Source organism: Arachis ipaensis, chromosome B06, assembly GCF_000816755.2.
Source record: "Arachis ipaensis cultivar K30076 chromosome B06, Araip1.1, whole genome shotgun sequence".
Classification (NCBI taxonomy): domain Eukaryota; kingdom Viridiplantae; phylum Streptophyta; class Magnoliopsida; order Fabales; family Fabaceae; genus Arachis; species Arachis ipaensis.
The window spans coordinates 121,724,492-121,737,144 of NC_029790.2; the positions used below are offsets into that span (position 1 = coordinate 121,724,492).

The 12,653-nt window shown below is 32.2% G+C and overlaps 2 protein-coding genes across 3 annotated transcripts; one reads left to right on the plus strand and one right to left on the minus strand.

The window, feature by feature from the left end:
- On the plus strand, positions 2,435 to 5,688 carry LOC107605050 (protein phosphatase 1 regulatory subunit 12A-like). Of its 2 annotated transcripts, none has more exons than XM_016306791.2 (3): positions 2,435 to 2,688; positions 2,868 to 3,593; positions 4,200 to 5,688. In XM_016306791.2, the coding sequence occupies exons 2-3, from the start codon at positions 2,889 to 2,891 to the stop codon at positions 5,526 to 5,528; spliced, it is 2,034 nt and encodes a 677-aa protein (XP_016162277.1). In that variant the 5' UTR covers positions 2,435 to 2,688; positions 2,868 to 2,888; the 3' UTR covers positions 5,529 to 5,688. The 2 variants fall into 2 exon arrangements, with proteins under 2 accessions (XP_016162277.1, XP_016162278.1); XM_016306792.2 differs by having other exon boundaries at positions 2,872 to 3,593.
- LOC107605051 (glyceraldehyde-3-phosphate dehydrogenase, cytosolic) lies at positions 5,780 to 9,538 on the minus strand. Its single transcript, XM_016306793.2, has 8 exons — positions 9,288 to 9,538; positions 9,063 to 9,163; positions 7,213 to 7,328; positions 7,001 to 7,100; positions 6,768 to 6,914; positions 6,623 to 6,683; positions 6,439 to 6,536; positions 5,780 to 6,335 (listed from the first exon to the last, which is right to left on the minus strand). Exons 1-8 carry the CDS (start codon positions 9,310 to 9,312, stop codon positions 5,973 to 5,975), a joined length of 1,011 nt encoding a protein of 336 aa, XP_016162279.1. The 5' UTR covers positions 9,313 to 9,538; the 3' UTR covers positions 5,780 to 5,972.

A 12,653-nucleotide genomic window follows, 5' to 3' on the forward strand; every position in this document is an offset into this window, starting at 1 on the left:
AATCTTTTATTAATCACCAGTAAAGAATATAACTTTCAGTATTTACAAATCCGACACTAAATTGGGTTGTTTTTGATATTACAAAAAACTGCTTCAAATATTTATAATTTTATTGGTTTAAAAAGAGTGAACTGACGCATCCTGAAACTTAACTGACGCATCCTGAAACTTTTTTAAAAGTAGCCAATCATATAACACTATCTTTCACGGGCTTTTATCACACTCGATCATTTTAACTTTTTAAGAGATTTATTTTTATATTTTATAGAATAAATTTCTGGTTTCATAAAGAGATTTTTTCTATTCATTTAAAAAAAATAAAAAAGAGAGAATGAAGAGAAAAAATAATAAATGATAGATAGACATAGATTTATTTAATGGAGGAAATATATATTTTTTTCTCCCTATTTTAAACGTTACTGATAAATGGGAAAGGAACTTCGTTAGGTTAGATTTTGGCATCAAAAAATGGGAGCCATCCTACTCATATTATTTATGCCTAACCCGCGGGCGTTCTTTCTTAAGATTTACATTTCCTTTATAGTTTCTAGTATTCATGTCATAAAATAAAACGCTTACATAAAACGCGTTAAAAAAAGTTTCTCCTTGTGTATGATTTCTGTTTGATGAAAAATTCGAAAGAATGGTGCATTTTGGTATTTTTCTCAGCAACTTTGCTAAGTAATCAAATTAAGATGGTAGTCAATTAGTATATAAACTAGAAAAAAAAGTCTAACAATAAAAAAAATTTAAATCCACACATTTTTTAAAAAATTCAAAACTAATAAAACGAGACATTCAAAATTAATGAAAAATTTTTCGAAAACTAACAAAAGAAACATCTAAAACTATTTAAAAATTATCAAAAACCTAAAAAGGAGACACTTATAAAAACATCCAAAATATATAAAAAAGGCAAATATAAAATTTAGGAGAAAGAAACATCCAAAACAAAAAGAATCATCCAAATTTTACAAAATGAACGTCGTCTGTCACGGCAAGAGGACTTCCACTGGATGGCAGCATGACGGGACGAGAGAAAATGGATGAAGAGGCTTCGCGGTGAGAAGGGTTGGGGGAGAGGGGGCGAATCGCGACGCGAAGGATTGGCAAGAGTCAGGAAGGGGAGGTGCTGTGACAATAGATAGACTAGGAGTGACGAGAAAGGTTGGAGGGGGAGGGCGCAACATCGCGGTGAGAGAAGTTGGAGAGAAAGATTGCGACGTGAAGGGCTGGAGTGGGAAGATGCATATTTTTTTACCTCCACTTGATTTTTTAAAAAGTTAGCTCTACTTGATTATATTTAGAGTTAGTTTCTTATACTTTCTCTTTTCTCAAATATAACATTAGTGAAAAAATTCGGATGACGAATTTCGACCACCAGCAAGAACATGTGAAATAAAAAAGGCTTCTATTTTTATAAAATTTAAAATAAATTAAAAATATAATTCTCCCATAGTAAATTCACCTTTTGCAAATAATAAAAAAGTAGTAAAATTTGCCTCCAAATTTTATTATTTTTTGAAAGCATCTCTAACTATATTTGTATGTGTCCCATATTTTTTAAAATCATCTATTATTTTCATTTTTAGAGATTTAGTTTGGCCTCCCAAATCATATTCAAAATTTCGCCTCAAATTATAAGCTCTCAGATTTTATTTCTTTTGGGATTATGATATCATAGTCATATTTTGGGCAAAAAGCTAGTAATAAAAGTGCTTTTTGGCCAAAAATCATGTTTAAAGCTTTCCTGGTTAGTTGTCATACAAAACTGTACAATGCAAGCAGTTTTGCTCCCTGCAAATGTGAAGAAAAAGCAATCGATCACTTAACTCTGTCTCTCCACTTAACTAAAATCTGTCTTGGTCTTAGACTCTTAGCTGTTATATAGTTACGCATTTTAGTTCAGTGTCCTACTATCATTTATGCAACCAGCCAATCAATAGCTGAATGATTGTTTTAGGGTTAGTTTTCGTTAGAATCAGCAAGTGTTTATCACTATTCACTAGACAAAAACTCATGGCGTTGATAACGCTGCAACCTATGAAGTCCAGAAAGTGATAAAGACACCACACCATAAAGACGACGGACACATTATAGGCAACTTTTTAAAGTGGCATTATACCACACAATATATGTATGTGCTAGTTTATTTTTTGGAAAATGATGGAGACTAACATTAGTGAAAGAATTGAGTTAGTTTTTTTTTTTTCTTTTTCGGTATCTCCATAACTTAACAGGTTAAGAATTAATATGTGAATTTTATTTAAAAATTTGTTATTGATTAATAGATTACTATATATACAAAAGTAAGATAGAATTTAAATCTCAAAATTTACTTAAACAGATTAATAAATTAACTACTAAATTAATTTTAATTGTAATAATTAATTTTAATGGCTAATTTTAGTGGATTGGAAAAATGTTGGTTAGCTTTATTTATCAATTTATTTTTTCCCTGAGGAAAGGAGGTACTCCATAACAAATCATCAAGTCCTAAGCACCCTTACTATCTAGTTGTTTCTTCAATTGTGTTAATCAGCCTTTATCTTCCCTTCAGATTCCGAGATGAACAAAATGATTCAGAAAATATCCTCCTTTGCTGTGTGATCAGCCACCTTCTGCAGTGTCCATTTAGCTTTTCCTTGAAGTGTTTTGAACACTTCCCAGTTCCCACCACATTACCAAGTGAGTGTAATTATGGCTGTTTCCTTTCTTGATATTTGTAATTAAAAATTCTGATTATTACAAACCCTCGTATATCCTTTTAATTAACCATGGCAACTAAGTTATATTATATGGTCTCGTTGCTACTATATTCGTCGTTCTTTCTTTAATGACCATCTGATTTGAGCAATTTCAACTAGGAAGGAACAAAAAGTCTTCCAATGCCTCCAACATATTTCCCTCTTCGCTGGGAAAGCACAGGGGACCAATGGTGGTTCGCATCGCCAATAGACTTTGCTGCTGCTAACGGCCACTACGACTTGGTTCGCGAGCTTCTTCGAATCGATAGCAACCACCTCTTCAAGCTCACCTCGCTCCGCCGTATCCGCCGCCTCGAACTAGTATGGGATGACGACGGCGGAGACCAGTTCCATGACGTCGCCAAGTGTCGCTCTTACGTAGCCCGGAAGCTTCACGAAGAGTGCGAATCGAAGAAAGGAAAGAAGAAAAACGATTCTCTGATCCGCTCCGGGTACGGCGGGTGGCTCATGTACACTGCTGCATCAGCAGGGGACTTGGAATTCGTTCGGAAGCTTCTGGAGAGGAACCGTCTGCTGGCTTTTGGAGAAGGCGAGTATGACGTCACTGATGTGTTGTATGCTGCTGCCAGGAGCAAGAATAGTGAGGTTTTCCGGCTGCTGTTTGATTTTGCGGTTACCGGAAAACAACGTGGTAGTCTGGAGGAGGAGATGGTTCCGTCTGTTTATAGGTGGGAGATGACAAATAGGGGTGTTCATGCTGCTGCTAGAGCTGGTAATTTAGTCATTTTGGAGGACCTTCTTGCAAATTCTTCTGATCTTTTGGCTTATAGAGATGCTCAGGGATCTACTGTCTTGCATTCGGCTGCAGCTAGAGGCCAAGTTGAGGTTAGCTTCTACTCATTTTACTCTTTTTTTTAACAAGACTTTTTAAAAAAAGAATCATCTTGTTGGGAAAAATGTCAATTTTTAGATAAATATATCAAATGAATTAGACCTTTTAAAGGTACTATACAAATTTAATTTTTCTATAATATATATTTGAGAGATAATTTTAATTCTTCACTCCCTTTTTAATTTCTTGTGCTCCATTTTTATGGACTAATATAAATGGGTTCTCTACTGCATTTGTATACTTTTCTTTATTCTTTCTCATATTGCTTTTAACAGAGATTTTTGGTGCTATTTAAATACTTTTAGTAGTTTTATTCACAAATGGAAGAACATAATGTCTGAATAGAGTGCTTGTTCCTTCCTGCATGGTTAAATAACGATAGCAACTAAAAGGTGTGTGTCAATTGAGTGAGGTTAGAGGGAAGAGAAAAGGAAGGAAAGAAAGGACATGTGAAGATTAAAAGGAACTCTACTTTACTCAAGTGTTTCCTTGCTTTCTTTTCATTTCAAAACACTAACTCACAAACCGAATTGTTTTGTTTTTTAATATTACATTGACTTTCTGAATTCAATTATATAGCCTTGTTTTCACCCATGCAGGTAATCAAATATCTCACATCATCATCCTTTGAAATTATCAACTCCACAGACCATCAAGGCAACACTGCATTACATGTGGCTTCATACAGAGGCCAACTACCTTCAGTTGAAGCTCTAGTCTCTGCATCTCCATCATTAATCTCTCTTAGAAACAATTCAGGAGAAACCTTTCTCCACAAGGCCGTCTCCGGTTTCCAGTCACATGCGTTTCGAAGACTGGACCGACAGGTTGAGCTTCTAAGGGAGTTACTGAGAGGGAAGAAGTTTCACACAGATGAGATCATCAATGTTAGGAACACTGATGGAAGAACAGCTCTTCACCTTGCCACCATTGGAAACATTCGCATTGATCTTGTCCAACTCTTGATGACATCTCCATCAATCAATGTCAATGCCTGCGATGTTAATGGAATGACTCCACTTGATTACCTAAAGCAAAACCCGAATTCGACAGCATCGAAAGTACTAATCCGAAAATTGATTGCAGCTGGGGGAATGTTTGGTTTTAGAGGCTATAGTTCAAGAAAAGCCATAGCTTCACACTTGAAAATGCAGCAGCAGGGGAATGGAAGCAGCCCTGGTACTTCTTTCCGAATCTCGGACACTCAAATCTTTCTGTTTACAGGAGTTGAGAATAATGAATGGGATGCTAGTTCTGATGAGGGAAGCGCGACGGCGATGAGTGCTTTGTCTTCATCAGAACACATAGCATACGACTCTGCAGCTTTAGAGCACAGAAGATCAACCACTAGCAAGAGGCTGAGTTCCATGAACTATGCGGCCGCTGCTCGGTTTAGAAGAGTCTTTCATTGTCATAAGGGGAAGAAGGACAAGAGAAATGAAGGATTCAAGAAATCATTTGATGACAAGGTTTCGGAAAAAATCCCGAAACCACTTAGGCACAAATATTTTAGGCCTTCAATGGTTGTAAACAATAAAAGGAACTTTTCTGTGAGGAGTTACCAGTCAAGTCCGAATGCAAAGAAGAGATTTGCTTCGGGAACTGCGCACGGAAATGCGCAATCCGTGCCACATGTAAAGGTTTCAGGGAGGTCAAGGTCTAGTTCATTTTCCATGATGTCATCATCAGTTTCTTCACCAAGATCAATGGATAAGCAAAAGGATATTTGCATTATTGACAATAATGATGGAGCTTCTTGCTCAAGTCAAATGAACAACGATGGTGATGAATCAGAAACTTTGAGAAAGAGAGCTTCTTCAGTTAGTAGAAAAATGAGGAGTCGTGGTTATTTGTGTTTTGGTGAGCGGAGTCTTCTTAATGCGAGAACAACCTTGAAGCGTAAACAAGAAAGCAAGAGCGGGGTTTAGTATATAAGTGATTATTATTTCTGGTGTAATGAAATTTAAGGAAAAGCTTTTCAATGTTAAGTTGTAGAATAATGCTTTTCTCTTACTTTTTATCAAACTATCCTTACTTGTATCCTTCATCCTTATTACATATTTCAAGTCCATAACACGTTAAACCAAATTCAAACGATATAAATTGAAATAGACTCAGACAACATTGTTATAAGAACTAGGACAAATAAAAAATATCAGTATCTCAGAATACGAGATGGTAGTAAGAAAAACTACATCAACGCTTAGTAGATAAAAAGAAGCGAATATTCTACAGAATAAAAGAAATCTAACACTAATAATGAGTCTTAATCAGAGGCAGATCCAGGACGCCCCTTCATCCTAAGAGCCACATTATTTGAAAACACTATTCTTATAAAGTTGAAGGAGATAAAATTGAAGGTGATTTCAAGTTTACTTAACAGAGGCAATGTGGCGGACCAAGTCAATAACACGTGAACTGTATCCCCATTCATTGTCATACCAAGAGACAAGCTTGACAAAGTTGTTGTTCAATGAAATCCCAGCCTTTGCGTCAAAGATGCTTGACCTGCTGTCCCCGACGAAATCAGAAGAAACCACGTCGTCCTCGGTGTAACCAAGAATTCCCTTCAAGCTTCCTTCAGAAGCCTCCTTGACAGCAGCTTTGATTTCGTCGTAGCTGGCTCCCTTTTCAAGTCGAACAGTGAGGTCCACCACTGAAACGTCAATGGTGGGCACTCGGAACGCCATTCCCGTCAACTTGTTGTTCAGTGCCGGTAGCACCTTACCAACAGCCTGCATAGTTGAAAGAGTTGGTTACAAGTTAGTAGTAGTGATAACCGTTTTCTGTTATAGAATGCTGAGCTGGCAGAGATTGTTAAAGATCATAATGACATACCTTAGCAGCTCCTGTACTGCTGGGAATGATGTTGGTGGCAGCAGCTCTACCACCTCTCCAGTCTTTCATTGATGGTCCATCAACGGTCTTCTGAGTCGCTATGTAACACAATAAACCATTAAATTATAATAATACCATACTAATGAAGACAAATAATCCATATACATAACTAACAATATTGTACCAGTGGTAGCATGTACAGTTGTCATGAGACCTTCAATAATTCCAAACTTGTCATTAATAACCTGATATATAACATTAATTCAAACAAGATCACTTAATTGAGCTATTAATTAATTAAAAAGTATTTATTTGAAGTCTGAAACTACCTTGGCAAGTGGAGCCAGACAGTTGGTTGTGCAGCTAGCATTGGAGAGGATATTAATATCTGACTTGTATTCTTTCTCGTTAACACCCATAACAAACATTGGTGCATTCGCGCTAGGAGCAGAAATAATCACTTTCTTTGCACCACCCTATATGTCAAACCATATAGAAACCAAATTAATATCATATACATGGAGTATTAAATTAATTTTTTTTATTTATTTAAAATTGGAACCTTCAAGTGAGCAGCTGCCTTGTCTTTATCAGTGAAAACTCCAGTGGACTCAATGATGTATTCAGCACCAGCCTGACTCCATGGAATTTCCTCTGGATTTCTATTCAACCAAACAAAACAAAAAGCAATTTAAACTTAATTAACAACTGCCTTAAAATGTGGGACATATATATAGCATTGTTAATTAGTATAGAATTAGAATAATTATATACCTGCAGCCAAAAACGGTGACAGGCTTGCCACCAAAGAGAAGGGTTTTTTCATCCTTAACCTTAATTTCAGCATTCTTCCATTGTCCATGCACACTATCGTACTTGAACATGTAAGTCTACATCACAAATTATCCAAATTTTTAGCACATACAAGAGTATTCTATGAACAAAAAGCCAACATATTAATGTGACTTCGGATTTCAATATCACAAATCAAAATAGCTTTTATAGATATGCACTAGTAGGAACATTATTACATACTGATCATGCGATTATTATTTTCTTTCTTCTAAAATTCCTCAGTCATTCCCTACAACTCTTTATATCAACAATGGCCTAGCCAAATATTGATTCAATATCTTGCTCACAGTTTCAGTTGTTTCTTCTAGAGATCCTCTCAATTTTTTTTAATAATTGAAAGAATAAAGTGTGATTTTTCACCATTAATTTTATAAGTAGGACTAAGAGAAAAAAATATAAGAAAAAGAGCATTGACGAAATAGAAATCACACTTAACTCCCTCAATTTTTTTTTTACAATTGAAAGGATTCGTTACCATTTTTTCTACCATCCAATTTGGATTGTGCGAGTAAAAATTACTCTATTCTTTGTTTTCCATATTCTCAAATCACAATATCATGAAAAAAAATCCAAACAGAAACTATACCAATCATTAAAAAATTAAATGGGATTAATTAGTGCAACCAAATAAAAATGTTATTTGCATAACCTTCAACTTTAATAGTTACTAGAATAAAAGCCTTTTATATTAGAGTTGTACAAAATTATATTTTTATTGTTGCTTTTATTTTTTACATATGTTTTAGTTGTCATACTTTGTCTTCTCATATGTTGTTTTTGTCGTACAAATAATTAAAGAAAAAATTGAAAAAAATGAATGAGAATGAGAAACACAAAAAATATAATATAAAATTATAAATTAGTTTTATAATCATGATATATTTAAAATATATCTAATAAGGAGATGTACTAAATTTGAACTTATTTGGTTTTAGAAAAATGAATGAGAATGAAAAATACCAAAAATATGATATAAAACTATGAATTAATTTTATAATCATGATATAGTTGAATGTATTTAATAAGAAAATGTGTCAAATTTTAATTTACTTGAAAGAATTTTTGTTAATTAGTATGAGAGATTAAAAAATAAAGAATAGTAAGAATATTATGTGGCATGTATAAATAGACTAAATAATGTAATAGGAAAAGTATTAACATGTATAAGTTGTAGAATTTTAATATTTGTAATTAAAATTTTTATGATTATTATTATTATTATGACACTTTTAACGTATATTTATTGTATTTAATTAGTACTTTATGTTTTAATAAATAATAATCAATAATTTTTTTTTATTTTACTAAAAAATGATTGGTTGATTTTTAAGTTTTGCTAAATCATCAAAATTGCTGAAGTGGCATCATTAGAAGAGAAACACATAACTGGTAAACTTATTGTATAAGAAGTTGGTATCACCTTTTACATAATAAAACTAGAATGAGACCCGCACGATGCGCGGAGCGGTAAATTAATGATAGTATAATTTTTAACTTTTTTGAAATCAATATTTAAGAGATAAATCGACAGGCGTATATTCCTTTATTAAACAAATTTGAAAAAGTGGTAAATGAATCGTGTAGAAAAATGTGACATTAGATGTTTAAAGTGGGTTAAATATAAGATCCACAAGAACATTAAATTAATAATAAAAAGTTAATTCATAATAAAATCAACCAAAATTTTCACACTTCATAGAAAATGATAAAAAAAATTAAACAACTACAAATAAAGTGCATCATAGAATAGGCGAAAGTGAATTTCATACCATGTAATCAGTATTGATAAAGGGATCATTGACAGCTACAAGCTCCACGTCATCCCTCTGCAAAGCCACCCTGGCCACTAAGCGACCTATTCTTCCGAAACCTTCATTTATGATCCCAAAAAATACACATCACACACAATAATACATCAATCACAGTAAGTCTAACAATCGCTTTTTAAAAGTCTATGATGCAAAACTAGAGAGAAGAGGATGTGAATGTAGTACCATTGATTCCAATCTTGATACCCATGATCTCACTTAGTGGCTGAACCTTAGCTTGGAGCAATTAAAGATTGTGAATGTGAGAAGTGAGAAGTGAGAAGTGAGAAGAGTATGAAGGGTAGAAGTGAAATGTATGATATATATATGTTGGAAGTTAGAATAAATGGAACGGTTAACAAATAATGTGGGGGATACAACCGTACCATACATGTCGATAGAAGCTAAGAAAAATTCAACAATTAACCATCAACACCCAAACATACCCGTTAAGAGACAGAATCGGTAAACACATAAGAAAACAATTGTTTATATTTAGATAAGAGGGCCCAAGCCCAACAAGGTTTTAGTAATACAATTCAATTGGGCACTGTTATCTAGTTTGTAACTTTATTATATGATTATTTTAAACCAGGAAAAAAAACTTTATATAATTATCGTAAATGATTTAAACGAGAGAAAAATATATTAATACAAATCGAGAAAAGAGTATTTTTGGAAAAAAAATTTAATTTTTACCAAAAATTAAAATAGGACGAAATAAGATGTTTGTAATAAAAAATAAAACGTATAAAATATTAGAGATAAAATCAAAATTTTATCCAAACGTTTAAGAATAAAGACTAAAGTAGTATTTTATTTTTAAAAAAATATGTATTTTTTGTTCAAAATGTATGTTTATTTTTTTTATATTCACAATAAATTTAAGGTAGTTTAAAATTTATATTTACCTTATATTTATATGTACCCTTTAGACATTATGTGAATAAGAGAAATAAAAATAAAAACGTTTAGTTTTTTCAATATTCATTTTTTACTTTTCTATCATGATTAGTCGGTTAGAACTAGAAGAATCAATCAAAAGAAAAAACAAAGATAGCTTACCTAAGCGCATACTATGTTGCATATACACACACACGTTTTGTTTAGAGAAATTTTGATCTTCTAAAGTTGAAGAGATTTATAAAGAAATAAAATAAAGGAATAATTATTATTAAATTTTAACTCTTATTATATGTGATTAATTTTATTATTTTAATTTAAAAGTGATCAACTATTTACTTTATTACTTTATCAATATCTTTATTTTAGAGAAACTTAATCTTAAATTTCTATCTTTTTATATATTATTAATATATTAAAAGTTTAATTTTGATACACTAATATTGTAAAATATTTTATACAGTGCAATAATTATATTCAGATGATCATTCACGCACTCAATGTAAAAAATAGTTATTTTTGTTAATGCGAAGTTATATAATTAAATACATGTGTAAAACAATAACATCAAAATTAAATTCATATATTAATACACACTAATACTAAACTATAAATCTCAGATAAATTGATCCCAGTTCATTATAAATTAAATGTAAATAATAATAAATTTGACATTAACCATGCACAGACACTAACACGGATACGGGACACGACACGATACGAAATACGCGGACACACAAATTTTAAAATCTTATATGATATGGGGACAAGGCATATATATATAAATATAAAGTACTTTTTTAGATAAATTACAATGAATTTTTTATATTTTATTTGTATTAAAATATAAAATATTTTTTTAACTGTTTTTAGTATCTTCTTTTAACTATGTAAAAGTATTTAAAATATTTTTTGTTTTAATAAATAATAATATATATTATTTTTAAACTCATTTCAAGAATATATATTAAGAATAAGGCTAAACACGCTGACACGTGATGACATTTAGGTGTGTCAAAGTGTGTCCGAAATTTTTTTTTTAAATTTTTTATTAAGACACGATTGGACACAACAGACACACGTATCGAATAAGTATCGACGAGTATCGTGTCTGAAATGTGTCCGACACACAGGTACAGCAACTCAACGAAGTGTCTATGCTTCATAAACCATCATAATAAATATATTACAATAAAATCAAAAGTTCAAAGATTCAATTCTTGGTAATAAATTATTTTTTATAGACTATATTATTCAGGAAATGTCAGGCACTGCGGATACTTACAACGCTAAAGTTAAAAGACTACAATGAGGTGAAAGATCATACATGAGGGTATTTTGAAAAAAAAAATTATATACCAACTCTCTCTTATTTTTCCGTATAGTATATTAATAATAATTAAAAAAAAAATTTCTATCATCCCTTACCACGACGTGCGAATAACATCTAACATGTTGGAGTTCAATTATTAATATAGATTATATTAATAAAAGCATCTAGATGTCTAAAGCACTGAAAGCAATCATGCAACCGACCAAATATGAAGATTGCAATACTTGAACCGAAAAGAAAGTGGCCAATACTTGATGTCATGTTATTTTTACGCAAAGGCAACAGAAGGAGTTTATTAATAAAATTACATATTCTTTTATTAATAAAATTACATATTCTTTGGTCTCTAAGGCAACAGAAGGAGTTTCCACAACCAAAGATTTGTTCTGGAACTCGTCATGGTTACAGAACAGTAGTCAAACGGAGTAACCATATATTTACACCTATAGCATACGCCCAGAAAATTGTATAATCTGAACACACACCATAGGGTGGATACCCCTCCCCTCAAGGTGCTTCCAATATTCAGGCTAACAACGAATCGCAGCCGGAGCATATAGCTACAGCCACCCATTTTCACTTGGCAAAAAGCCCTCTATTTTTTCTCAACGTTGTCTTTGTCATTTGATTCAATTATGCTCACAGTTCCTGCGTGGGAGGCTCATCTATATTCGGTTACTATGTGAACCCCTCACACAGGTATACAGGTATAGGATAAGTTTGGGGCAATCACCTCAAAAGATTTGGGATAATAGCACCGAGGAAATTATGTTAGGACCATGACATATTTATATTGCAGCTACGTTCGGATTCATGCAATCAACAAGTAGAAAATGATGAAACAGTTGGCAAAAATAATAAGAATATTAAGTGAACATTATATATCATCCACTAATCAGCAATCATATAGAAATATAAAATGATCCCATATTCAAATTTATAATTAAACTTTATACACAATATAATCAAACTAAATTCATAAATAATATATTCAAAATATGAATAAAGGTGCAAAAATTACAATATTCACTAATTAATGCCTAACTTTTTGTATTTATAAGAAAATTAATTATTTTAATAATTAATTACTCTAATAGAAAAATATGTAAAACAAGTATAAATATACATAATTATGTATTCACCAATGCACATCTACTAAGGAATCATAGAGAACAAGGTCCTTTTCACTCCGAATTCTTAATGTTATCGAAAAACCAGTATCCTTGGACAAATACGCAGGAACAATTCTCCGCATAGAATTCAACAATGGGCCAGCTCTATATCACACTCCAATTCCAACAAAATTTTTCTGTCCT